Source organism: Hippocampus bargibanti, linkage group LG08 (genome assembly GCF_051943395.1).
Source record: "Hippocampus bargibanti isolate YZ-2025 linkage group LG08, ASM5194339v1, whole genome shotgun sequence".
Classification (NCBI taxonomy): Eukaryota; Metazoa; Chordata; class Actinopteri; order Syngnathiformes; family Syngnathidae; genus Hippocampus; species Hippocampus bargibanti.
In genome coordinates this window covers 5,860,558-5,887,225 of record NC_142741.1, presented here as the reverse complement: position 1 = coordinate 5,887,225, position 26,668 = coordinate 5,860,558, and the positions used below count along the sequence as shown (strand labels likewise).

Below are 26,668 nucleotides of genomic sequence, written 5' to 3'. Positions count from 1 at the left end.
TAACACTCACAGTCTGGAAAGTCAAGATTTTAAACATGTGGTGGCCACCTTGGGTGTTCGGAAGATGGCCAAACAACAATAGCTGACACACCTGGTCCATTGTGGTCATGGCTTCTTGAGACCTTAGCACACGCATCCAAGTCAAGCCCCGGGGGCCAAATCTGGCCCGCCATGTCATTTTATTCGGCCCGCAAAAGCAAAGCAAAATTGTTAAATTCCATCTATTGAGCAAGCTAGAGATCGAGGTAGCTCGTGATCAAGCTAGCTAGCTATCGAACGAGATAGCTAGCAATTGAGGTAGCTTGTGATCATGTTAGCTAGATATCAATGGAGCCATTAGTAATAATAATAATAATACATTTTATTTATAAGCGCCTTTCAAAGCTCTCAAGGACACTTCACAATCACAAAACTAGGACATAAATAAAATCACATAAAATCATTAAAAAAACCGAGATAAAACTATCCAGAGAATTAGTGATCGAGATAGCTAGTTAGCGATTGAGCTCGCTAGCGATCGAGGTCGCTAACGATCAAGGTAGCTAGCAGCTTGCGATCAAGGTAACTTGTGATCGAGCTAACTCGCGGTTGAGCTAGCTAGTGATTGAGCTAGCTAGCGATTGCGCTCGCTAGTGGTCGAGCTAGCTAGCTCCTTTTCTATTCAGCTAGCTGGCTAATCCCTTACATCACAGGTGTCAAAGTCAAGGCCCGGGGGCCAAATCTGGGCCGCCACATCATTTTATTGGGCCCGTGAAAGCAAATCAAGCATGTCAAGTGCGACAATGCTTGCTAAATTCTGAAGCAAAATTGCAAATTGTCCCATTTAACTACAATAACAGTCATTATTTTTGACTTCAGATTTAAAAACTAGTTATTCATTCATTTGTTGTGCCCTCTATATGGAATATGTGGAGGGGATAAAACATTCTCATGGCTTCCCCAAATTCAAACTGGCCCCCGAGAGGCAAAAAACGACTTTGACACCCCTGCCTTAGCAGAACCGTTATGGTCTGTTCAAAGTTCCCAAAAGTCCTCCCAAATGTCCTCAGACTTTGACGGAATCTTCTACATGGGCTTTAATGTGGTATTGTTTTTCCGGGCAATATTTTAGACCAATTCGGAGTCGTTTAGCTAAACTTTAGCTGGACAATTCCGGTTTTTCGGATGTTTGGTATGTTCCGACACACACCGCAGAAGCTGGATCACCATCCTGAACATTTGAATCAGGTATGGTGCCACATCTGGGAAATCCCGGGGTCCACTAAACCTTTAGGGGACGCTAAGAATCTTTTTACAAAGGTCCTGCCCGGATCTTTTTAACGATATTTTCATTCATACTTGAACATATTTGTTAGCTGTCTCCTATGACGAAAACAACAACGACTTAGCGTTGTTACTTTTTAAGCTTTTCCTCCTTTGTTTCCATGAGATCATCACAGCTATTATTTCTTAAACTGAAAAGGTAACTTATTAGTCTCGCCATGGTGAAATTGACATTTCACAGCAGCAAAGTGATGAAAGTAATTAGAAAGTAAAAGAAGATGGAGAAAAAAAACAAAATAAAGGAGCTGTTATAAAGGCAACCATTCTCGCGGCCGCCATCTTGAACTCAAAACAACAACAAAGATACTAAATAACAAATAATGTGACTCAGACAGTCATTTGCTATCTTTTAGCCATCTGGTTAGCTAGCTAGCTATGTAGATGGCTATTTATTAGCTATATGGCTATCTAGCTAGTTAACTAACTGTCTAGCTTGCTATGTATTAGTTATCTGTTAGCTAGCTAGCTTTCTATCTATTTGAGTTCTGGGGTGAGTGAACGCTGGCGCATGTGGCTGCCGCTGCTTACCCACAGAAAAACTGATCCTGTGACTGTAAAGTGACCTTGAGAGTTTTGAAAGGCGCTTAGAAATGAAATGTATTATTATTATTATTATTATTATTATTATTATTATTATTATTATTATTAAAAGTAGCCTCGCATAAACCTCAAGTGGTTGTATTCGAAAAGCCACGCTAGTTGTTCTCAATTTCCAATCTTAGCCCATTGAAGCGTTCATCAGCATCCAGCTTGGCCAAGGCGTTTGTCATCGACCCTCTCGTTTCATTTGAAACGCGAATCTCTTTTACAAAGTCATGCTGAGCGCTGCAGAACAACAACAAAGTGCTGCAGCTGACACGCCCGGCCACTTTTGTCCAGAGGGATGGCATTTATCAAAGCAGCATCTCTGACATTGACACACCCCGAAAAAAGAGATTTAGTTCTATATTTTACAAGAAACAGCTATAGCTCAGCTGATCAACTTAATTGGTTGGCTTAAATGTGTGTGTAAGGCGAAAAGTTTCTCTGCCGAACATTTATTTCCCATAAGAAACCATTAAAATGAGAATAATCCATAAAACATCATTTTCTATTAAATACGCCTTAAAACTACACAAAATACACCTTATTTTATGTATAATAAATGTGCTATTGTATTGTAATTAAAGAAATAACTATACTGTATAATAAAGTCGTTTTATTTACCTTTTTGATGGTCGTTGTCAATGGATGACGAACTTCCAGGTTGCCTCTTGATGATATCCGAGTGCGATAATACACTCACTCACACTTTCCCCTGCTCGCTGCTCTTCGTTAATCTAAATCAACAGATGTTTTTCAACCTCTTCTATTGCCTGAAATCGTTGCTTTGACAACACAGAACCACCCTTAGGCACACGTAGCAACGGTCGACTTAGCATACTGGTACTGGGACGCTAAGTCACACAAATGCACACCTGGTTGGTGTTTTTTGATGAGTTCCTCTTCGGCTTAACACTAGCCTGTGGTGGGGTCGTTTTCGGTCCCATAATAGCAGAAGTACTTCACTCGATAACAAACCATGTCTACACTCAAAGAAAGGGGGTGACGAAAACTAGTCCGCCAGCCACCGTGGCGCTGATCGACCGTGTGGTTTGGTTCGTCTGCCAAAAACTAGTTTGTATGCCAATATTATATTCTAGCGAATTTAACGGCGAAAAGTTTGTAAGCTAAAGCGTTTGTAAACTGAGGACAACCGACATCATCAGAAAAACGTTTTATAGCATCTAAAATACCTAAAACACACAGGCTGATATTTTTAGTCAAATGAACAATGCCAATAAAAATGACTTAAAGTGTCCCAAAACCACTTAAATGACCCCGGAAATGGCGAGTTTCAGAAGGTCCCGCCCCCTTGTTCGTGACATCACGCCAAGACGTCTTTCCTTGCTCGAGACTCAAAACAATGGCTTCAGATTCGGAGAAGATATTTTCTTGTTACTCATCCAGTTATGAATATGATTCAAATAGTTCTGAAGAGGAAAGCATACATGTTTGGAAAAGTTAAAGAAGTTCTTCCGTATCAATTCGAGCCGTCAGGACTCCAATGTAGCGTCCCAGAAAATGCACAAGATGGCGCCCAAGCTCCGTTGGAAATGGGCTGATTTGTCTGCTCTGAGTTTGTGTCAGCTAGTATCTAATAGTAGTCTTGGTGCAACACACAACGATTCACCATCGCGTTATTTATGTGTTTTCTTTCTAATTTCGCCATCAACACGAAGTCTTCAGGCCAAACAAAGTACCCAAAATGCATTGTGTGTCGCTTTCTTGGTCAGGGGCGTTCCAGATGTGATGTCACGGTAGGCATCGTCACTAACTCAAAAACAAGACTTCCTGAATATTCAGCGTGAGTCTTAAAACGTAAAATAAAGCTACAGTAAAGTCTCGTTATATCGATATCGGATATATCGATAGTCCCGGTTATATCGATACTATTTCTATGCACGCACGGAGAAAATTACATGCAAACAGGGTCGGATATATCGATAGTCCCGGTTATATCGATATTTTTTCGGACTCCCTTGAATATCGATATAACGAGACTTTACTGTATATGCGGTGGAATCTTTGTAAAATACACTCAGTAGAAGTCATTTGAAGTGATTTTACAAATTATGGACAGAACTTGTCCGGAGGTGTCGGTTGTCCTTTAAAATGATGTTTAAAAAGTGATCAGAATCAGAATCAGATCTTTATTGCCAAGTATGTAGAATAAACTCGCACAATCAGTCTCATAAGTTTGGGCCACCGTAACCCTCAAACTTGAGTAAGTAACCGCCCGATTTTCCACGTTGGTTCTGGACAGCTGTCCTATCAGTCAAGCGCACCGCCTAGACATTTCTCACTCTCTCGCACTTCCCAAACGTCTCTACTAACTCCCTCCCCAGCGTCCACCGACTCTCGTTATTTATATCGCGGAATGTGCCAGGCCTTAGATTTTCTGGATGTTCGCAGGCCGGCGTCTCTCCTGTTACACGGGAAGACATAAGCGCTAATTTTATCCCCGACCACTTCTGACCCTCACTAAATTCCGTCCACCGTTAAATTCTTCAATCTTTATTCCTTCGCCCGACGTGATATTTTCAGTGACCCGCGCCGCTCCGACTTCAAATCGGCAAAGCTTTCCTTGTATTTACCAAATCGTAATATCATTTGTCCATCGAGGAAAAGGTTTCTTCAGCCGTCATCTGTACTTCTTTGAAGGTGTCGGACGTTTTATTCCTCGTCTGAAAAGCTTCGTCAGCGAACTAAAGTTGTGCTGGTATCTCTGCCCCTATATGCATTCCTGATGTACAGACACGGCAATGCCAGACCTTTTCTTTGATAGAACCCTGCTCTGAGGTCAGGCGGAGCAGTGGACTACTCCCTGTAGCTAAGCTGATTACTTCTTTTGTACTATCTGATTATGTTCTATGACTGGCCCTGTTTGCCCCCATTTGCTCTGGTATCACTTCATCAGCATGCGTAGAATTGGAGTAGTCAGAAGCATGGGCTCAGAGGGATCATCCGTATACATAATTATCAGACCACTTTTTGATCAGAATCAGAATCATCTTTATTGATATGTAGAACACACAAGGAATTTGTCTCCAGTAGAATTTTCTGCACTAGTATCATCTTAAGAAATATGGAGGCACGATACAGTTCTATTTGGGTTACTGTTTAGAGAGTTAATGGCTTGGCAGAAGAAACTGTTTAGATGTCTGCTGGATTTGGTGCGCATGGATCGGTAGCGCCTGCCTGAGGGTAGAAGCTGGAAAAGGTGGTGGGCAGGGTGTGGAGGGTCCAGTAGGATTTTTATTGCCCTTGTTTGGATCGGACATATCGGTTGTACGCTAAGACTGACGTTCACCAAGAATCCTTAAAAGGCAGAGACATTTTCACCAGACCACATTGGCAACTCTTTCCTGCATTCCAAAAGTGACCAATGGACCTTCTCCAAAACCTTTACCCATTGCCACCTATGGAAAATCTAGAGCCGTCACATTGCGCAACGAACGTGTTTAGCAGACATGTCAGGGTCCATATTGTGACAAACGCTGCCATTGTACTCAAACCTTTTTATAGAAGCGGCGCTAGGTTGAAAATGTCAGTGTGTGTCGCTCTGGGGCCGCTATGGCTCCTTTCCAGCGTGGTTGGATGAGGCCTAGTCCTCTGGAGTCCTATTCAACAGGTGGGACTCCATTTACACCGTGGAAATCACCCTTCACTGCTTTGGTCTGCTTATAGGACAACCAGACGTCTCTGGACAAGTTTTGTCCATAATTTATAAAATTTGTAAAATGGCTTCAAATGACTTCTACTGGGCGTATTTTAAAAAGATTCCACCGCATATAGCTATATTTTACGTTTTAAGACACGCGCTGAATATTCAGGAAGTCTTGTTTTTGAGTTGGTGACAAGTCCGTATGTGATGTCACTAAAGGAACGCCCCCTGACTGAAAAAAAGACACATTGTAGCAGTCCTTCCATCACGTCAATGTATTTTGCTGTATTGTTTGGTTGTTTGACAACCTTGTGTTGCACCCAAAAGCCACCAGAAGAGGGTGTCCAAGCTCCATATAAGGAATTTATCAGCCTGTGGAAACGGAGGTGGCCACAGGAGGTCGCCATTTTGTGCCTCTTTTCTGGTGATCGTTTCTCCCCAATGTTGCCTCAAAATGGCATGGAATAAATTGTTTAATCGATTGCAAACATGTATGCTTTCCTCTTCAGAACTATTTGAATCATATTCATAACTGGAGGTGTAACAAGAAAGCATATTCTCTGAATCTGAAGCCATTGTTTTGATTCACAAGTAATGCAAGACGTCTTGGCGTGACGTCACGAACTGGGGGCGGGACTTTCTGAAAATGCCCAATTCGCAGCTCAATTTTTTTGCAGATTTTGCACACTTTAAGTCATTTTTATTGGTGTTTTGCAACTGAATAAAAATATACTGCGTGTTTTGGGTATTTTAGATGCTATAAAACGTTTTTCTGATGTCACTTAAGAAAGAAAAAAGTGACGTCGGTTGTCCTTTAATGCCCGGTAAAATCAGAATCACTCTTTATTGCTAAGTATGTAGAACACACAAGGAATTTGTCTCTGGTAGAACACGCTGCACTAGTATCATCAAAAACATTGAGAAAAATGGAGGCACTATACAATTTTATTTGGGTTACTGTTTAGAGCAGGGGTCTCCAAAGACGGTCCTCGAGGGCCGCTGACCTGCCTGTTTTCCAGCTCTCCGAGTAGCAACACACTGGATTCAAATGATCCGCTCATCAGCCAGGTCTGAAGTAGCATCAAAATGGTCCTGATGATTTGAATCAGGTGCGTTGCTCCTAGGAGAGCTGGAAACCAGTCAGGACAGCGGCCCTCGAGGACCGACTTTGGAGACCCCTGGTTTTGAGAGTTAATGGCAATGGGGGAAGAAGCAGTTTAAATGTCTGCTGGATTTGGTGCGCATGGATCTGTAGCACCAGGGAAGTCGCTGTAAAAGGTGGTGGGCAGGGTGCACAGGGTCCAGTACGATTTGGTTTACTGTTTAGAGAATTAATGGCGACAGAAGAAGAAGCTGTTGAAATGTCTGCTGGATTTGGATTGGTAGCGCCTGCCTGAGGGGAGTCACTGGAAAAGGTGGTGGGCAGGGTGCGGAGGGTCCAGTAGAATTTTCCGCACCCTTGTTTGGATTCTTGCAGTGTGCAAGTCCTCGAGAGTGGGTAGGGCTGTGCAAATGATTTTTTTCCCACTGTCCTAACTCTCCGTTGAAGTGTGTGCATTTTTGTAGCGGCTCTGAACCAAACGGTGTTGGAAGAATACAGGATAGATAAAAAATGAGCCGGTTGCTTTGGAAATTTGGGACAATGGACAGTCGAACGTCGCCCAGTCACGCATCGTCCACCAGTCTTCAAATGTTACAGCCCGTTTCAAGCTTCCTACTTCCGTTGACGAGACAGCAGGCCATGTGCGCCGTCCCCCCCGGAAGTCAGACAATCTTACGAGTTGATCTGGAAGCGTTGCTAAGCAACCGGGAGGGAATCCCGGGCTGTACAATTTGTTCAGAAAAACGGTCGCTTACCACCGTTCGTCGTCACCGAGTGCTTAGCACTATTTTCCGCCAAAGAACAATAATTTACGCTGAGTTCTGTAGGAGTGAAAACACAACCGGGGTACGTTGAAAACCTGTGTGTTTTTGCGTCTCAATAGTCTGGCAAAGGGTGGTCTTGGGTTGGTTGAATCCCTCCCACCGTTCTGCCTGCCTGCCTGTGGATGTTCGCTTGGCCGCAGGGTGAAAGGCAACGGTGGGGAGGATGTTCACAACTGGGCGACCGCGGCGGAAAATTAGCATCCGAGCAACATTCCCGCGCACCGGCGGAGTCTTTGAAAGAAGCCTTTTCCTTTTCACCAACGGATTCTCCCCAGAAGAAGGAATGCCGAGTGTCGCCGATCAAGTGCCATCTCGCCAGTTGAGCTATTTTGTCTTCAAGTTGATTTTATAACTGTTGTTTTTGGTTCTTTGAATCCAAACAAGGAAGATACTTTTTGGGTCTCTGTTGACGGTTTGGAATCTCCTTTCGAAAGTTGCAGCGAATTCCTTGTTGTTTTCCGGTCGTAAAGGCACAGTAGACGTGATATTGTGAGTTTCAGGATCGCCCCTGACCGAGAAAGCGACACACAATGCATTTTGGGTACTTTGTTTGATCTGAAAACTTTGTGTTGATCCGTGTTGATGGCAAAATGATGAATCGTTGTGTTTTGCACCAAGACTACTATTTGATACTAGTTGACACAAATACCCAGCAGACAAATCAGCCACTTTCCAACAGAGCTTGGGCGCCATCTTGTGCATTTTCTGGGACGCTACATTGGAGTCCTGACGGCTCGAATTGATACGGGAGGACTTCTTTAATCGATTGCAAACATTTATGCCTTCCTCTTCGGAACTATTTGACTCATATTCATAACTTGATGAGTAACAAGAAATAATCCTCTCCGAATCTAAAGCCATTGTCTTGATTCTCGAGCAAGGAAATACGTCTTGGCGTGAAGTCACGAACAAGGGGGCGGGACCTTCTGAAACTGAAACTTTCTGAGGTCATTTTCAAGTAGTTTTGGGAAACTAAGTCATTTTTATTGGTGTTTTTTATTTGTATAAAAATGTCAGCCTGCATGTTTTGGGTATTTTAGATGCTATAAAACGTTTTTCTGATGTCAGTTAGGAAACAAAAAAATGGTGTTGGTTGTCCTTTAAACAAACCTAGGAGTTGATGGGGACCAAGAAATGGAAGGTTACGGACCTACCAGGTCCATTTCCAGACTTTCAAAAAGCATGCATATTGTGCACTGTTTTTCCTGCTTCTGGAAAAGAAATACCTTTGTTTATATACGTGTGTGTGTGTGTAAGGTCTCAGCCGTACAGGAGTGGTCCATCGATGAAAAGGTTTCTTCAGACGTCATCTGTACTTCTTTGAAGGTGTCGGATGGTTCGCTTCTCATCCAAGAGGCTTCATCAGAAAACTAAAATTTTGCTGGTAGTGTTGGCCCTATCTACAGTATATATCCCTACTGTCCAGAGGTGGCAGTGCCAAACCTCTGCTATGATAGGTCCCTGCAATAAGGTCGGGGGGAGCAGAGGACTATTCCCTGAGGCTACACTGATTACTTCTATTGTCCTGACTGATTATGGTCTACAACTGGCCTGATTGTCCCATTTGCTCTGGTATCACCTCATCAGCATAACTAAGCCTATGTGGACACAATCTCAGAAGTGTGTTGTAAGCACGATCCAAATTAAACCTCACACCACCATGGCGATTTAGTGAAGGGTTTTGCTGTTTTATCAAAATAGCTTATTTTACTACCCGTTTAAAATATCTATTTTCTTTTGCTAAGATTTTAATGTCATTGTCGTCAAATGAGTGGTTGCTATCTTTTAGGTGCATATGTACTGCAGATTGAGGTCCATTAGTATTATCCCTGCGATGTTGATAGTCTTTTTTGGAGAATTTGTGTAGTCTCCCCAATGCATTGCTCTTTACAATCTTCATTTTTACAATGTATTGAATAAACTACATGAAAAACAAAGTAATGTAGTTTATTCAATACAAAATTTTAGTTAGCTGACAAAGCTCCTTGGATCAGAACTGAAACGTCCAACACCTTCAAAAGAAGTACAGATGATGGCTGAAGAAACCTTTTCATCTGTTTATATAATCCCGCCTACCACGAAGCGAGACCCCCGCGAGAGCATCCAATGATTCAGCGGTTCGTTCTATTTTAAGGGCCCGCTAGTGTCTGAATTACCTTTTCCGCAGGAGCAAATCAGAACAAAATGTGGTTTTCATGCTGCTATTTAAAAGCAATGAATACACTCCTGTTGTTCAAACCTGATGTTCACACAGAGACCTTTGTAAGTATTGTTGGTGGTCATTTTCAGGTGTTCTCTGTTCATTCTTATTGTCTTTTAGAATCCGACAGCAGCGAGGACGAAGGGGAAGACCCTTTTGAAATCAATGAAAATAGTGTGGAGAGTGACGAGCGGCCAGTCCACCCAGGTATCTGGAGCACCTTGTCTTCAGTTCTACTTTCTCCCAAAAGACCTTGCATGCCATCAGTGTCTGAAACTCGTGACAAAAAGTTAGCGGACACCAAAACAGACAACTCTGAAAAGTTGCCTGCCCAGCCATAAAGTTGCCTGCCCCATTTTTCACAACTTGAAACACAATAAGACGACTAATCGCAAAAAAAAAAACATTGTTGCAAAGTATTAAGGATTAATAATCAGAATATATAACAAAATAACACTTTAAAATTAAGTTATTGATGTACAGTGATACCTCGGTTTACGAACTTCTTGGCTTATGAACTTTTCGGTTTACAAACGTTACATTTATGAACATTTTACCTTGGCATACAAACTATTTTTCACTGAGCTGCCACAATGAGTGATGTGTCGTTCGCGAACGAGCCCGTTTTCCTAACAAGAAAATGGTGGCCAACTGTTTTGTCCTCTATTCCCCGCCCCCAGACTTCGGTTAATGCCACGTGATTGGTCAAGAACGCAGCAGTGAGGGGTTGGGGGTTACAGACAGAGAGAGAGTGAGACTGTTCTCCCAAAAACAAAATGGCGTCTTCGGTTAAAGCCACGCGATTGGTCAAGAACGCAGCAGTGAGGGTAGTGGGGGGTTAAACATTAAAGAGACAGGCAGACGACAGAGAGAGAGTGAGAAAATACACACACACACACGAAAGGGAGACGACAGAGCATGAAACAAAAAAACAAAAGTGAAGCGGTGAGAAAATTGATAGAAAACAGTGAAATTTGGACTTGTTTCAACTTTGATAGTTCAAAAGCAGAGTGTAGACTGGAAGGTTAGAATATTCCATCAATCAGGCTCCACAAATAACCCGCACAAGCCATCTGTACACTTGATACAAAACCTATAAACCCAGCTAAACAGAACACAATTGGTGAGGAACTAGATAAAATTATCGCAGAGAAAGCACCTCCAAGGGATCATTCCTCAAGATGGTGAAAGAAGAAGGCTACGTTCCTCATCAAGTGTTTAATGCTGATGAAACCGGCCACTCCATTCCATCAAGCCATCAACAACCACCACAAAGGTAAATAAAACAACTTTATTATCCAGTACAGTTTATTTCTTTAGTTATAATACCATAGCACATTTATTATACAAAAAATAAGGTATATTTTGTGTTGTTTTAAGGCTTACAAATTTAGAAAGTAGAAGATTATGTTTTATGGGGACCTGGAAACGGATTATTCTCATTTTAATGGTTTCCTATGGGAAATGATTTTTTGGGATACACACTTTTCACCTTACACATTCTATCTGGGAACCAATTAAGTTCGTAAGCCAAGGTATCACTGTACCCAGCACAAATGCTCCCTTGTGTAATTTATCGTAAATATCCCTTGCTGATGATTTTGCTCCAGTTGTTGTTTGTCCATACACTGTTCGGCATGTTGCGCAATGCGATGTTTATGTTGCGTCGTCTGCTAAAAGCCATGTGATTTGTAGCGTCATATATGTTGTTAGCTTCTTTTGAATCTTTCTTCCGGGATTGAGGTTTTGGCTTGATTCCTAACTACTTATCCATTTTTCTTGTGTAGAGAACACAATGCTCCCGGAAACATGAAGTTATTCGATGCAGGCTTCTGATTGGCTGCCGAGTATGCAAATTGCCAAACGAACCGAAATTCCGAAATTTCCAAACCGAACGAAGATTGCGAAATCGGAATAAAGTAAACGTTTGATTGTAATTTTTTTTTTTTTTTCTTGAAAAAGTTGTCGGCCACCCGGGCGGAGACTTTCTGTAAATTGTACACCCAACGTAAAAGCAGACGTTATTTTAGACACTTATGACACACAAATTAGAGGCTCCTTCAATCCCACTAACATTTGCATTTTTGCAGTGATGGACAAGTATGCAGATGATGAAACCAGAGCATCCGAAGATTTCACTCAAGCATGGCAAGATTTCTCATCATACTTGAAGCTCATTTTTCAGAGATTTTAAATTATTCGAACGGTGATCCAAAATCTGCTGGACTCTTGTATTTTAGGAACCAGTCGAATGATTCTCCAAGAGGTTCTCCACCAGAGGTTCTCCCGCCGCCGTCTCCAAGACTCGTCAAACGTGCCCCTACCTCTCCAATGCCAAGTCGCTCACGTTCGACAACACCTCACAGCTTGCGTAAAAAAGCTTCAACACCAGCAGAATACCAAGACACGGTGCCCTCTGAATTTGAAGAAAAGGTTAAAATGCCCAAATCCCCGAATAACACCCAAGATTCACGACCACAAACACCAGTGAGCGAGTGCTCCCGGAAAGAGTTGACTCCCAGACCATCGCCGAAGCTTACCAAAGCAAGTTCTAAAGTTTTTGAGAAGGTCCGTGACTTGGAAGAAAGAAGGCGAAGCCTGGACTTCCCCGAAGGTTCCGTATCAGGGAGATCCTGGGCGGGGTTCAATCGAGCGGGATCCATCGACTCGGATGACGGCGGTAGCCGTCTGGGTATTTCACGAGAAAGTTCTAGGGAAGATCTGAGAGAGGCTCTCAAAGAAGACGCGGCCGAGCGCAGATCCATGTTCAGACAGAGGGCAGCCTCGCTCGAGGAGAAACCTCGCTATTCTCAAAAGGTACAGGACATAGAGAACAAGTTCACGCAGGAGCTGCAACGTATCAAAAAGCTGGTCGGTAAACCTCATTTGAAGAAATCCTTTTCAACCGAACAGCTCACCTTGAAAGCTAGACAGCGCCAGCCTTTCAGGAAAATTGAACCGATTCCCCCGCAGGTCCTTCAAAGACTCCAAGATAGGGAACGAAGTCAATGGGCCAAAGAGCAAAAAGCAGTCAATCCAGGACAGCGAACACCAGAACAGCGGCATTCCCAAGTAAAAGAGTCCACGGAGTCAATACCGCCATCGGACTTGCCGGGAGTCCGATCACTTCGAGACTTGAGTCGAGTCAGCCCAGTTACAGAAATAATCCAGAGGTCATCATCGCCGGCCTTATTCCAGCAACAAAAGGGAGACTCACCTAGTTCGAGGAATCTGGAAACAACCGCACAGAAACTTGAAACGAGGCCCCAGAGTCCACTAGTACAAAGGATTTCAAGAAGCCAAGAATCCCTGCGTAGTCCTGAACTTCCAACGCATGGCCAACATACGGCAGGGAGAACGATGACGATGGAAGTAACGTTGAGAAAAGCCAAAAATCAGCTTGATAGTTCACCCGTAAAAAAATGTGCCGTCACTCCTCAGGATACAAGTCACCAAACAACTCCAAAACCCACGGGGAGGGTGCCGACAAATGAACCAAAGGAAAAAACAGAAGTGGCTCTGATCCCAAAGGAAGCTCCAACTAGAAGCATCCCAAAAATTGTCATAGAAGGTGAAGATGTTCCCAAAGAGACAAACAAATCTCGACAGGCCAAAGGACAACCACCCAAGATCAAAACCAAACATCGTCGTCAAAGACCGATGTCTCCAGAACTGGGTTAGAAGTGTTTTCATCCTTTTGGAAGTGTGCATGTTCCCATAAAAGTCGCACTTCAACCGTGGTGTTCCTTCCGTGACATTCCAGATTCCTCAGATGATTCCTACGTATCTGCCGAAGAGGATCCGATGGAAGCCCCCGTCTTTGACTCTCCTCTCCAAGATACAGTCGCCAAATGCGGCTCGGATGTGCTACTCAAATGTAACATCTCCGGCACGCCTGTTCCTGAAGGTATGAAATGCTACTTTGGACAAGAAAGCTGATGCAGTCATTTCCCAGTTCGCACACATTTATCGGTCAGGGTTAGCGGTTGTGGCGGTTCTTTTTTAAACAGGTGATAAGCAACAAAGGACGTAGCTTGCAAACTTAGACACATACACGTAAATGCAGTGATGTCTTGGCTTATTAACATTTTAGCTAACGAACTTTTCAATTTACGAACGTTAAATTCGCGAGAATATAATCTTGGCATACAAACTAGTTTCCACCACCAAACACACGGTCGAACAGTGCCACGGTGGCTGGCGTACTAGTTTTCCACACCCACTTTCTTTGAGTGCAGACGTGGTTCGTTATCAAGTGGAGTACTTTTGCTATTATGGGACCGAAAAAGACCAGACCACAGGCTAGTGTTAAGCCGAAGAGGACACAAAAGAAAATTACGGTCGAGTTGAAGAAGGAGACCACTAAAAAACACGAACGAGGTGTGCGTTTGTGTGACCTAGCGTCCCAGTACCAGTACGCTAAGCCGACCATTGCTACGCGTGGCTAAGGGCATTTCTGTGTTGTCTAAGCAACAGTCTCAGAGGTTGAAAATTTTCTGTTGATTTGGATTAACGAAAAGCAGCTACCATGGGAACGCGTGAGTGAGGGTATTGTCACCGAGAAAGCACGGCATCTTCACTCGGATATCATCAACAGGCAACTACATCAACGACCATCACAAAGGTCAATAAAACGACTTTAGTTAGTTTATGGGAAGTTCGCTGACGAAGCCTCTTGGATAGGAGGCGAAACGTCCGAAACCTTCACTTTTGTACAGATGACGGCTGAAGAAACCTTCTCATCGATAAAACGACTTTATTACACACTACAGTTTATTTCTTTCATTACAATACAATAGCACATTTATTATACATAAAATAAGGTATATTTGTGTAGTTTTAAGGCTTATTTAGTCGAAAAATATGTTTCATGGGGACCTGGGAACGGATTATTCTAATTTTAATGGTTTCTTATGGGAAATAAATGATTGGAAAACGAACTTTTCGCCTTGCACACACTTTCTGGGAACCAATTAAGTTCATAAGCCGAGGTATCACTGTACTTGTTGAAAAGTGCTCAATTTGAGCCGCATTTTCAAGCTAACAAATGAAAAGACCATTTCCATAGTTTGTCCTCTTTGAAAAATGAAACAATCTTAAAACGCTCAACAATGCCCGATCCAATTGTCTTCAAGTCACCTGGACAAAAGACAGCGTGAAGATCACCGGCCTTTCAAATTATGCCGTCAAAGTGGAAGGCGAACGACACAGTCTACTTATAAAATCGGCGCAGGTGTGCGACGGCGGAAACTACGCCGTCACCGCTGTGAACCAGGAGGGCAAAGTGACCAGCGATGCTACGCTCAATATCCAAGCAGGTGTGTGCTATTTAAACCTCCAGCGCCGTCAGCTGTCGTCAATCAAAGCTTCCTTCGTCGGATGCCATTTTTGGATAATGACTGCGTATTAAAAATGCTCCCGTCACCTAACTAGCACTTTATTTGCTATCTATTTGCTATCTAGCTGGCTATCTAGCTACCTATCTATTAATTGTCTGGCTGGCTAGCTATTACCTATCTATTAGCTAGCTAGTCACTCTTTTTGGGTGAGACATTTCCCCCCAATGTTGCCTCAAAATGGCACGGAATAAATTATTTAATCGATTGCAAACATGTATGCTTTCCTCTTCAAAACTATTTGAATCATATTCATAATTGGATGTGTAACAAGAAAACACATACTGTGTGTTTAGGGTATTTTAGATGCTATAAAACGTTTTTCTGATGTCAGTTAAGAAACAAAAAAGTGAAGTCGGTTGTCCTTTATTTAAGTCTCAGGATTTCACCTGATTTTAACCACAATAGTCACCATACTCACTTTATAAAGCAACTATTGACACAATACAGACAGTTCATTTGTAAGCTGAAACAAAAGAAAAGAAAAAAAAAAACACCTGCCATCCCCTCCCGCTGGCTTCCTTCCTTTCAGCCAGTTGCATGTGCAATACATTCCAGCTCAACAACCTGTTTTAATAGTTACCATGGCAACAAAGAGCAAAACTCAACCTATAAATTGCTCGCTGGAGCTCAGTCGCTAGTCTGTGTTCATTTCTGTTATTGTTAGGATTTGACATTTCATAATCACATTCATATCTGGGGGGGTTCTGAAAACAATCAAGTTGCGTTCATTCCGCCATTTTTCTTGCCAATGACGTAGTTGCGGCTACTTGCGCAGAGGATGATAGGAAATCCCCAGATTATCCACATAACATAAGCATTTATGCACACACACACACACACACACACACACACACACACACACACACACACACACACAAAAAATATTTATTATATTGAAATAGTTTGCTTCTGCAGGTTCGACTTACATTAGCTAGCTGGCTTCTATTAGCTATGTAGCTAGCGAGCTGGCTAGCTATTAGCTATCTCTCCAGCTAGCTGTCTATTAGCTATCTATTAGCTAGTTATCTTAGTATCTATTATCTATCTATTATCTGGCTATCTATTAGCTATCTATTAGCTAGCAGGCTATACTATCAAGTTGAGTTATTCCGGGTTGAGTGAACGCTGGCGCGTGTTGCTGCCGCTGCTCACCCACACAAAAACTTATCTTGTGCCTGTAAAGTGACCTTGAGAGTTTGAAAGGCACTTATAAATGAAATGTATTATTATTATTATTATTATTATTGTTATTCTTGTTATTGTTAGCCATCCACAAGAAAACGCACCACAGGTTTTGCCCCTTATCACATTTCACCAATGTCCAATTTTTACAGAACCCATTCAGGAACCGAAGAGTGTCCTGGGTATTCCGTTAGACATCAGTAGCCCCATCACATCGGACGAGGAGTACCTCAGTCCCATGGAGGAAGCCGTGGATTTTGGTTCACAACAGCCGAGAGGGACAATTGAGACCAAGTTCAAGGAAGCTCCTGCATTTCTGGTGAGAGCAGACTGCCGACCTCGGTGCTATGATATTTTAGAGTACTGCGTGTACAGAGTTGATCAATTTTGTTTCATATGTGGACGAGATGAAGATGTTGAGGTTGTCTTTGGGAGTGACCAGGTTGGATAGGATCAGGAATGAGAATATCAGAGGGACAAGCCGTATTAGAGGCTTTGGAGACAAAGTCGGACTGAGATGGTTTGGACATGTCCAGAGGAGAGAGAGTGACTATATTGGGAGAAGGATGCTGAGCCTTGAACTGCCAGGCAGGAGACCGAGAGGAAGACCTGAAAGGAGGTTTATAGATGTTGTCAAAGAGGACATGAAGGTAGCTGGTGTGAGAGATGAGGATGCACAAAACCGGCTTAGATGGAGGACACTGATTCGCTGTGGTGACCCCTGAAGGGAAAAGCCCAAAGGAAAAGAAGAAGTCATTGTAGTAGAAATATTAGTAGTAGTAGTCGTAGTAGTTAGTAGTAGTAGAAAAATCAGAGATGATGATGTCGAGGTTTTCTTTGTGAGTGACCAGGTTGTATAGGATCAGGAATGAGTATATCAGAGGGACAATTCATATTAGAGGCTTTGCAGACAAAGTCACAGAGTCCAGACTGAGATCGTTTGGACATGTCCAGAGGAGAGAGAGTGACTATATCGGGAAAAGGATGCTGAGCCTTGAACTGCCAGCTGGGAGACTCAAAGGAAGACCTAAGAGGAGTTGTATGGATGTTGTCAAAGAGGACATGAAGTTAGCTGGTGTGAGAGATGAGGATGCACAAAACCGGGTTAGATGGAGCACACTGATTCGCTGTGGCGACCCCTGAAGGGAAAAGCCGAAAGGAAAAGAAGAAGATGTGGTACTAATGTGTCTTTTGCCATGTGATCTGATTCCAGAGTGACGTTTCTGAACCCCTCAGCCAAGTATCAACTGCATTACGTTTGTGTAAGCTCTCAGTCGGACGACTGGTCCATCGATGAAAAGGTTTCAGATGATGCCAGAGTGTATGGAGCAATCAGGGCAGTCATAGATCATAATCAGTCAGGACAATAGAAATAATCAGTGTAGCCTCATGGAATAGTCCTGTGCTCCACCCAACATTAGAGCCGGAACCTATCATAGCAGAGGTCTGGCACCGCCGTCTCTGGACAGTAGGGATATATATACAGTATATAGGACCAGAGCTATCAGCAAATTTTAGTTCCCTGACAAAGCCCCTTGGATGAGAAGCGAAACGTCCGACACCTTCAACGAAGTACAGGTGACTGCTGAAGTAACCTTTTCATCGATCAACTGCATTCCAAGTTGTTTTTTGGTCTGCGTTAAACAGGTAACAATGACTGATCAATCCGTTGTCGAAGGACAGGAAGTGACCATGTTTGTCCGCATAAGTGGCCAACCAAAACCTTTGCTGTACTGGTAGGTGTCGTCAATGGTGGACACGGAGTTGACGTTGCTGATTGATTCATGCCAGTTTTTAATTTGATTCCTGAAGGTTGAGAGATAGAGTTACGGTCAAAAGTGGCCCACGGCATACTGTCCAGGAGACAGAGAACGGTACTTTTCAAATGACCATCCATTCGGCCCTGAAGTCTGACTCAGGGATTTACACCTGCAAGATCATCAATGAGTTTGGAACCAAACAGTGTGAAGGGAACCTCGACGTCAAAGGTAATCCAAAAACCCAATCGGAACCGCTCACTGTTCCTGTCCTCTCCCATCCCGTCCTTCTATATTTGCTACTAATCACGTTGGTTTCCCATACCGTATAGAACTGTCTTCACAGATTGGCAAACACGTTTCTTGACCCTTACTGTATAGCGACTTATACGCACTCATGGCTCACTGCTAATGTCCTCTCGCTAATTGCTACTCAGCGCAGCCCTCTCCCACAAGGTCGCAGATTCTCTCCAAACTACAGTGATACCTCAGCTGACGAACTTAATTGGTTCCCCGAAAGTGTGTGTAAGGCGAAATGTTCATCTTCCAAACATTTATTTCCTAAAAGAAACCATTAGAATGAGAATAATTCGTTCCCAGGTCCCCATAAAACATAAATTACTCCAAAATGAGCCTTAAAACGACACAAAATATACATTATTTTATGTATAATAAATGTGCTATTGGATTGTAATTAAAGAAATAAACTGTACTGTATAATAAAGTCGTTTTATTTACTTTTGTGATGGTCGTTGATGGCTTAATGGAATGGAGTGACCGGTTTCATCAGCATTAAACACTTGATGAGGAATGTAACAATCTTCTTTCACCATCTTGAGGAATGATCCCTTGTCGGTGCTTTCTCTGCGATCATTTTACCTTGTTCCTCATCAATTGTGTTCTGTTTAGCTGGGTTGATTTTTTTCAGCTTTTTTCATCAAGTGTTCAGATGGCTTGTGCGGGTTATTTGTGGGGCCTGATCGCTAGGAATTTTAACCTTGATGCTAGCTGTGCTTTCTTGGCGATGATACCCTCTCTCACACTGTCCCCTGCTAGCTCATTTTCATTAATCCAAATCAACAGAAGTTTTTCAACCTCTCCTATTGCCTGAGACCATTGCTTAGACAACACAGAAACACCCTTAATAGCTTCCTTGTTCTAAAGGGATGGTAGCAATGGTCGACTTAGCGTAATGGTACTGTGACGCTAAGTCACACAAACGCACACCTTCTTGGCGTTTTTCGATGATCTCCTTCTTCTGCTCAAGCGTCATTTTCTTTTCTGTCTTCTTTGGCTGAACACTAGCCTGTGGTGTCGTTTGTAAGCTGAGGTATCACTGTACTGTCTGGCACACATTTCTTCCCCTGTACTGACCTGTCGTATTTGACTACACTCTTTATTTTGTTGCCTTGTCCAAATTTGTCTGGTTGATCTCTGGAAAACATGAAAAGATTCTGCTTTATTTTGAAATCCTATCTGTGCCTAGTACCACCCGTCGAGCCAAGCTTAGCTGTCATCCGCCCGGTCAAAGACATCACCGCCAACGCGGGAGAGACGGTCCTGTTTGAATGTCACGTGATCGGGCCTCAAGACACCGACGTGGACTGGCTGGCCAATGGGAAACTGATCCAACCCGCGTTGCTCAACTGCAAAATGCACTACGATGGGAGGAAATGCCGTCTGCTGCTTAATTCTGTGCACGAGGATGATAGCGGGACATACACTTGCAAATTGAGCACCGCCAAAGGTCTGTGAGACACCCCGGTTCAGTTGATTGGGCACTCCGAATTTTCTGTAGGCGGGATTGTGATCCAATGGATGGATATTATATACATTAAAATCTCGTTATATCGATATCGTTTATATCGATAGTACTGCTTATTACGATACTATTTCTATGAACTCAAGGAGAAAATTACATACCCGCAGGATCGGATATATCGATAGTCCGGTTAAATCCTGAGAATATCGATATAACGAGACTTTACTGTAATAAGAATGCATTTCATTTATAAGCGCCTTTCAAAACTCTCAAGGTCACTTTACAGTCACAGGATAAGTTTTTCTGTGGGTGAGCAGCGGCAGCCACACGCGCCAGCGTTCACTCAACCCGGAAGTAAATAGATAGAAAGCTATCTAGCCAGCTAATAGATAGCTAATAGCCAGCTAGCTAAGTAGTTAGTTAGCTAATACACTGAGCCAGCATTCACTCAACCCGGAAGTAAATGGATAGAAAGCTAGCTTGCCAGCTAATAGTTAATAGTTAATAGATAGCCAACAGATAGATAGATAGCCACTTAGCTGATATGTTTCATCAGAGTGTCACTGATGTTGTTGTGACGCGCCGTTTGGTTACGTTGCTCTAGTGCATTTGTAGTCATATTTTAAACTTAAAATGGAAATAAACACAGCTTAATACTTCTCAAAATGTCGCGTAGTCAATTCGGTTTGCTCCTTTGTTGATATATTTCAGAGGAAATGACTTCCTGTGGGAAACTAAGAGTGATTCCCTCCATTGAGCCGCTCTTTACTCGCCAACTGGACGTTCTGGAAGTCATCGAGGGGCGCAACGCTCGATTTGACTGCAAAGTCAGTGGGACCCCACCCCCAAAAGTCATCTGGACTCACTTTGGTAAAGTTTTCCACCCAAAAACGTGATTGCTAAATCCGGACTACAGATCTCTTGCGTACCTTGGCTAGAGTCCTGATGATTGGTCACTGCACGCTAATGCAGTTCAGTTTTTTGGGCAATCCGTGGAAGAACAAAACTCCCTTTCTCAGCAGATCACCCGCTCACCGAAAGTGAGGACGTTCGTATTCTTCGGGAGAACGGCCGTCATTCCCTCATCATCTTTCACGTGACCAATGACGACGAAGGTTTCTACACTGTGACGGCCACCAACAGTCACGGCGAGGCTGAATGTTCTGCCGAACTCTACATACAGGAACCGCGGCCGGCCGTCTCCTCGCAGATGTACGATCGCAAATCAAAACATATCTTATAATAATAATAATACATTATATTTTAAGCGCCTTTCAAAGCTCTCAAGGACACTTTACAGTCACAGACAAGCATAGGTACTATACTAAATAAAATACAATCACAAATAGAATACAATAAATAAAATACAATTATAAATAGAAACAAGAGAGAGTTACACAGATAATGCAATTTTAAATAGGTGGGTTTTTAGATGGGACTTCAAGGGGGGAAGAGAATCGATATTACGAATGTTGGGAGGAAGTGAGTTTGGGGGCAGAGCAGCTAGAACCTTCACCCATCGTGATGAGACGGGCGGGGGGTCACACAGAGGTGGAGGGAGGAAGAGGATCTGGGGGAACGAGAGGGAATAGAAATTTGAAGAAGGTCAGATAGGTATGGGGGGGCAAGGTTATGGATAGCGTGAAATGTATAAAGAATAATTTTTGAAAAGTTGATTCTATATTTGACTGGGAGTCAGTGGAGCTCTTTGAGGACAGGGGTGATGTGGTGAAAGGATGAGGTTCTGGTGATGATCCGGGCTGAAGAATTCTGGATGAGTTGAAGTTTGTGGCAAAGTTTCTGAGGGACACCAAAGAGAAGTGAATTGCAATAGTCAATCCAGGAGGTGACAAGACTGAATGGGGATAGCAGTGGTGTGAGGAGTGAGAGACGGGTGAAGACGATTGATATTGCATAGGTGGATGTTTTTCGTCAGCTTCCGTTCGGAACTCGGTTATGACATTTCATCTTCTCACAGGGCGAAACTCGAGAAGATGCCATCCATACCAGAGGAACCTGAGGTCCCTGAGAATGAAGTTGAGCGATTCACGATGCCCGATTTCATCAAGGCCCTTTACGATCTGGACGTTATTGAAGGGAAGGAGGCTGTTTTCAAATGTAAAGTAGCCGGATTGCCCTATCCCACCATCGCTTGGTTTCACAACGGCAAAAAAATCGAGAGTACTGAGGACAGAAAGATGACACAGTGTAAGTGTTTCGCCCCCTTCAAATATATTCACCCCAACCTCAGCGTCTCTCAACCTCACATTGCCTTGTCAATTCCTTTCAGTTCGCGATGTCCACAGTCTGGTCATCCGCTCAGTGTGTCACGATCACGGTGGGGTCTACAAGAGTGTCATCTCCAACAAAATAGGAAAGGCGACTTGCTACGCTCATCTCTACGTCACAGGTAATCCCCCTTTTGAATCCATTTTACACATACAGTGATACCTTGGCTTACAAACTTAATTGGTCCCAGGACGTGTGTGTAAGGCGAAAAGTTTGTCTGTCAAACATTTATTTCCCATAAGAAACAATTAAAAATAACAATAATGCGTTCATAGGTCCCCATAAACCTAATTTTCTCCTAAAGAAGCCTTAAAACTACACAAAATATACCTTATTTTATGTATAATAAATGTGTTATTGTATTGTAATTAAATACAGTAAAGTCTCGTTATATCGATATCGGATATATCGATAGTCCCGGTTATATCGACACTATTTCTATGCACGCACGGAGAAAATTACATGCAAACAGGGTCGGATATATCGATAGTCCCGGTTATATCGATATTTTTTCGGACTCCCTTGAATATCGATATAACGAAACTTTACTGTAAATACACTGTCCTGTATAATAAAGTCGTTTTATTTACCTTTGTGATGGTCGTTGATGTAGTTGCCTCTTGATATCCCAGTGAAGTTGCCGTGCCGTTATCGGCGATAATACCCTCACACACTGTCCCCTGCGTGCTGCTTTTCGTTAATCCAAATCAACAGATCTTTTTCAACCTTTTCTATTGCCCGAGACCGTTGCTTAGACAACACAGAAACTCCCTTAGCCACACGTAGCAATGGTCGACTTAGCATACTGGTACTGGGACACTAAGTCACACAAACGCACACCTGTTCGTGTTTTTCAATGATCTCCTTCTTTTTCTTCGTCATTTTCTCATGTGTCCTCTTCGGCTTAACACTAGCACTCGTAAATGTACACCACTCAATAACAAACCATGTCTGCACTCAAAGACTCAAAGAAAGTGGGTGTGGAAAAATAGTCCGCCAGCTACTCTGGCGCTGTGTGGTTTGGTTTGTCCGCCGAAAACTAGTTTGTAAACCAAGATTATATTCTCGCAAATTTAACGTTCCTAAGGCGAAACGTTCGTGAGCTAAAGCGTTCGTAAGCCAAGGTATCACTGTATGTCTTAAATTAGAGTCACTTTTCCAAGACTGTATAGTTTTTGGATCACCAGATATAGCTTCCGGGACCCCGATCTTGATTGCTTTTCAGATATCCTCCCTGATCCTCCTGACGGGACTCCAGTGATCGAATCGATCACCGGTAAAGTCATCACTCTTAGCTGGAAGAAGCCAAAGAGACTGGACCCTTCCATTGGTACAAAAAACATTAGTCACAAATGTGTTTCACCAGGACATCACAGTCCTGGTGAAACACATTTTTAGGGGCCGTTATCAGCCATATTTGTCCTTTGCGCGCAGAGTCAAAGTCCTTGACGTACGCCATCCAGCAACAACCCCTCGGCTCCATCCAGTGGTCGATTATTGCATCGGGCTTAAAAGAGACCACTTACACCATCAGCACACTGTCCAAAGGCGTGCGCTATTCTTTCAGGGTTTTGAGCATCACTTCCAAGGCCTTCAGTAAGCCTTCAGGCGCCACAGTCCCAGTGCAACTTCTGGACCGAGGTATAGCTTTTCTCACTTGTTGTGGCTGCTGCTTTGACTTAATACCATGTCCTTTGTTTTCAAGGTCCCTACCTTCGAGAAGCTCCGGTGATTATTGATAAACCGGAAATTGTACACGTGATGGAAAACCAGTCTGTAACTATCAACATCACAATCAATCATGTCAACGCTGCAGTCATCTGGAAAAGGTATCGTCACTAGTTGTTTTTTTTCCAGTACTGTAGAACTGTTTTCGTTGCTGACCAGATGATGGTCTTTAATGTTGTAATGTTAACATTGAATGATGATAATCTTTAATGTTGTAAACTCGGCAGGAGGGGAGCGGTCTTGGATAACAAGCGGGGCGTTTGTGAAATGGCGATGCCAGATGATGATCAGCACACTCTGACGCTAACCAAAGTGAAGCACGCCGACGTTGGAGAATTGATGTTTGTGGCATCCAACAAGCACGGAAGTGACAGCTGCATGTTCAACGTGGAGATGGCAGGTGAGCTGCACCTTCCTCACCGCATCTTGTTAGTCTTGATTAGATTTCACATCAAGCGAGTATAAAATAGGCAGTATTAAGATGCTGATAGGAGCTCATACCTGCTTCTGAACTTTGAATTTGGAGAGTTTTGACTGATTGCCCCTCAACCAAAGTCGTCAAGAACAAGTCGCAGCTCCCCCAGGACTCTAATGTTAAAACGCACCAACGAATTTTCCAACGCTCTGAAGATCTGCACTGTAACCAGATCCTCAACGTATTTTCCTAATGTCACTCTGTCCACAGCTCCCCCAACATTTGAGACTATCATGGAGGACATTGACGTTTGTTCTGGGGAGTCCCCTCGCTTTGCTGTGGTTGTGGAAGGCCGGCCCATTCCGGACATCCTCTGGTTCAAGGTTTGTAACGTACAGTTTTTAAGTCTGAGATGAAGACCGGTCAACCCGAAACAAACGTGGTCAAAATCCTGCACTTGTTCCAGAGTGATACTTTGCTCTCTGAGGGCAGCCATTTCACATTTGTATACGACGATAATGAATGTTCACTGGTGGTCCTCAACGCTTGCTCTGAGGATTCAGGAGTGTACACCTGCACCGCCAGAAACTTGGCAGGCTCTGTGTCCTGTAAAGCCGAACTCACTGTTCACAAAGGTAACCTACTTGTGCTCACATCCATTCGGTCAAATCCCTGCAATGATACACACTCATTGAGCCAATTATCTAACGTAGCGTTAAATAAAGAAGATCCGGTGGAAGACGAGGCGACCATTTTGAGGAAAATGCGGCGACTGACTGATCATTATGATATCCACAAGGAAATTAGAAGGTAAGGTAGCATCTAAAACTATAAATCCCATATCTGCAATTGGTTGGCAAACCATTTCCGGGTGTATCCCGCCGACTCCAATCCTGAAACATTGTTGTACCCATCCCCCACTACCTACCCCCAGAGGTGCGTTTTCCTACGTGAAGCACGTGACTCAGAAAGTAGACAAAATAGAATACGCCGCCAAGTTCATCTCGGCACGAGCCAAGAAGAAGACCTCCGCTCTGCAAGAGATGAGTCTCCTGTCCAAGTTGGACCACGAGCGAATTGTCTTCCTGCACGACGCCTTTGAGAAAAAGAACGCAGTTGTCATCATCACTGAACTGTATCCGTATCAAGCTACCTTTTATGTCCTTTAATGGAAACTCCGATGTTCACGTTTTGACTTTGCACCTGGACACATGCATCTAAACTCCCTGATTATTGACCTGACTTCACATGTACAGATGCCACGAAGAGATTCTTGACAGATTCACACGGAAATCTGTACTCATGGAGTCAGATGTAAGCTTTCCCGTCATGTTTCCTAACCATACAGTAAGTAACATTGTCAGAAATGACCGCCAGCGTCCTTGTTGTACCCTAGGTACGTTCGTGTATTCGACAATTGCTTGATGGAGTGGATTATCTTCATCATCTTAATATCATGCACCTGGATATCAAGGTATGCTTTTCTGGAAGTGTATCATGTTGGTGCTCAAGAGAAAGACCGAAAGGTTTCTGGTTTTAAAATCCTATTTTATTCCTTTTTTGTTTTGAGCCTGACAACATCCTCATGGCAGATGCACACAGTGATCAACTCCGAATCTGTGACTTTGGCAATGCGGTGGAAGTCACCCCGGATGAGGCTCAGTATTGCAAATATGGCACACCAGAATTTGTCGCGCCAGAAATTGTCAACCAGACTCCCGTGTCAAAGGCAACTGATATCTGGTATCTTCATTTGGTACCTGAAGTGTGTTTCTATCGTCCGCAAACTCTCCAGGCTGACACTTGTCTGATCTTTCCCCAGGTCAGTTGGAGTTCTTGCATATCTTTGGTGAGTTCCGTGACTTCTAAGACTAGATGGCCGATCGCGTTATGAAATCTAAATGTGACTGTGATCAGTTTGACAGGAGTTTCTCCATTTGCTGGTGAAAATGACCGTACTTCGGTACTGAACATCAGGAACTTCAACGTGGCCTTCGAGGAAAGCATGTTTGCCAATCTTTCTCGAGAAGCCAAAGGTTTCATCATAAAACTGCTCGTAGCGGAGAGACTGTCAGTAACCAAAATTTCAAATGCTTATGTATGACTGACTTTGGAAGGACGGCCCGTGTTAAAATGTATATGCGATGTACTTTTTCTTTTAGGCGACCAGTTACTCAAGAATGTCTGAGAAATCCCTGGTTCAAGGTACACACACATGTCTTATTAATTGTGTGTAAACTTATCCAGATTTGAGTGTCTTTGAAATGGCCTAAAGAAAATGTACATTTTTGTACAGACTCTCAGTAAGGGGTCAATTATAAATACCGACTCACTGAAGAAGTTCCTATCTCGCCGAAAATGGCAGGTAATCAAGCATTTCCTTTCATGTCCAAATCCGGCATATATAAAGAAATGCTAACATATTATTTGTCTGTTCTCTA

The 26,668-nt window shown here is 43.2% G+C and overlaps 1 protein-coding gene across 5 annotated transcripts in view; it reads left to right on the top strand.

Moving 5' to 3' along the window:
• spegb (striated muscle enriched protein kinase b) overlaps positions 1-26,668 on the top strand; it is a 39,505-nt gene that overhangs the window by 1,039 nt on the left and 11,798 nt on the right. For 2 of the 5 annotated variants that reach the window (XM_089002297.1, XM_089002295.1), the window contains exons 2-29: positions 9,816-9,902; positions 11,786-11,843; positions 11,936-13,371; positions 13,459-13,602; positions 14,831-15,013; positions 16,429-16,595; positions 17,924-18,012; positions 18,089-18,264; positions 19,520-19,780; positions 20,507-20,665; positions 20,815-21,007; positions 21,774-22,003; positions 22,086-22,205; positions 23,310-23,414; positions 23,519-23,725; positions 23,790-23,913; positions 24,040-24,212; positions 24,498-24,610; positions 24,694-24,862; positions 24,941-25,037; positions 25,162-25,362; positions 25,484-25,541; positions 25,624-25,701; positions 25,798-25,970; positions 26,050-26,076; positions 26,145-26,297; positions 26,390-26,432; positions 26,524-26,592. In XM_089002297.1, coding sequence (XP_088858423.1) covers positions 9,816-9,902; positions 11,786-11,843; positions 11,936-13,371; positions 13,459-13,602; positions 14,831-15,013; positions 16,429-16,595; positions 17,924-18,012; positions 18,089-18,264; positions 19,520-19,780; positions 20,507-20,665; positions 20,815-21,007; positions 21,774-22,003; positions 22,086-22,205; positions 23,310-23,414; positions 23,519-23,725; positions 23,790-23,913; positions 24,040-24,212; positions 24,498-24,610; positions 24,694-24,862; positions 24,941-25,037; positions 25,162-25,362; positions 25,484-25,541; positions 25,624-25,701; positions 25,798-25,970; positions 26,050-26,076; positions 26,145-26,297; positions 26,390-26,432; positions 26,524-26,592 — 5,093 coding nt within the window. Of the gene's footprint in view, positions 1-8,365; positions 8,443-9,815; positions 9,903-11,785; positions 11,844-11,935; positions 13,372-13,458; positions 13,603-14,830; positions 15,014-16,428; positions 16,596-17,923; positions 18,013-18,088; positions 18,265-19,519; positions 19,781-20,506; positions 20,666-20,814; positions 21,008-21,773; positions 22,004-22,085; positions 22,206-23,309; positions 23,415-23,518; positions 23,726-23,789; positions 23,914-24,039; positions 24,213-24,497; positions 24,611-24,693; positions 24,863-24,940; positions 25,038-25,161; positions 25,363-25,483; positions 25,542-25,623; positions 25,702-25,797; positions 25,971-26,049; positions 26,077-26,144; positions 26,298-26,389; positions 26,433-26,523; positions 26,593-26,668 lie in introns of those variants that run through there. The other 3 variants (XM_089002299.1, XM_089002296.1, XM_089002298.1) reach the window with 3 other exon arrangements.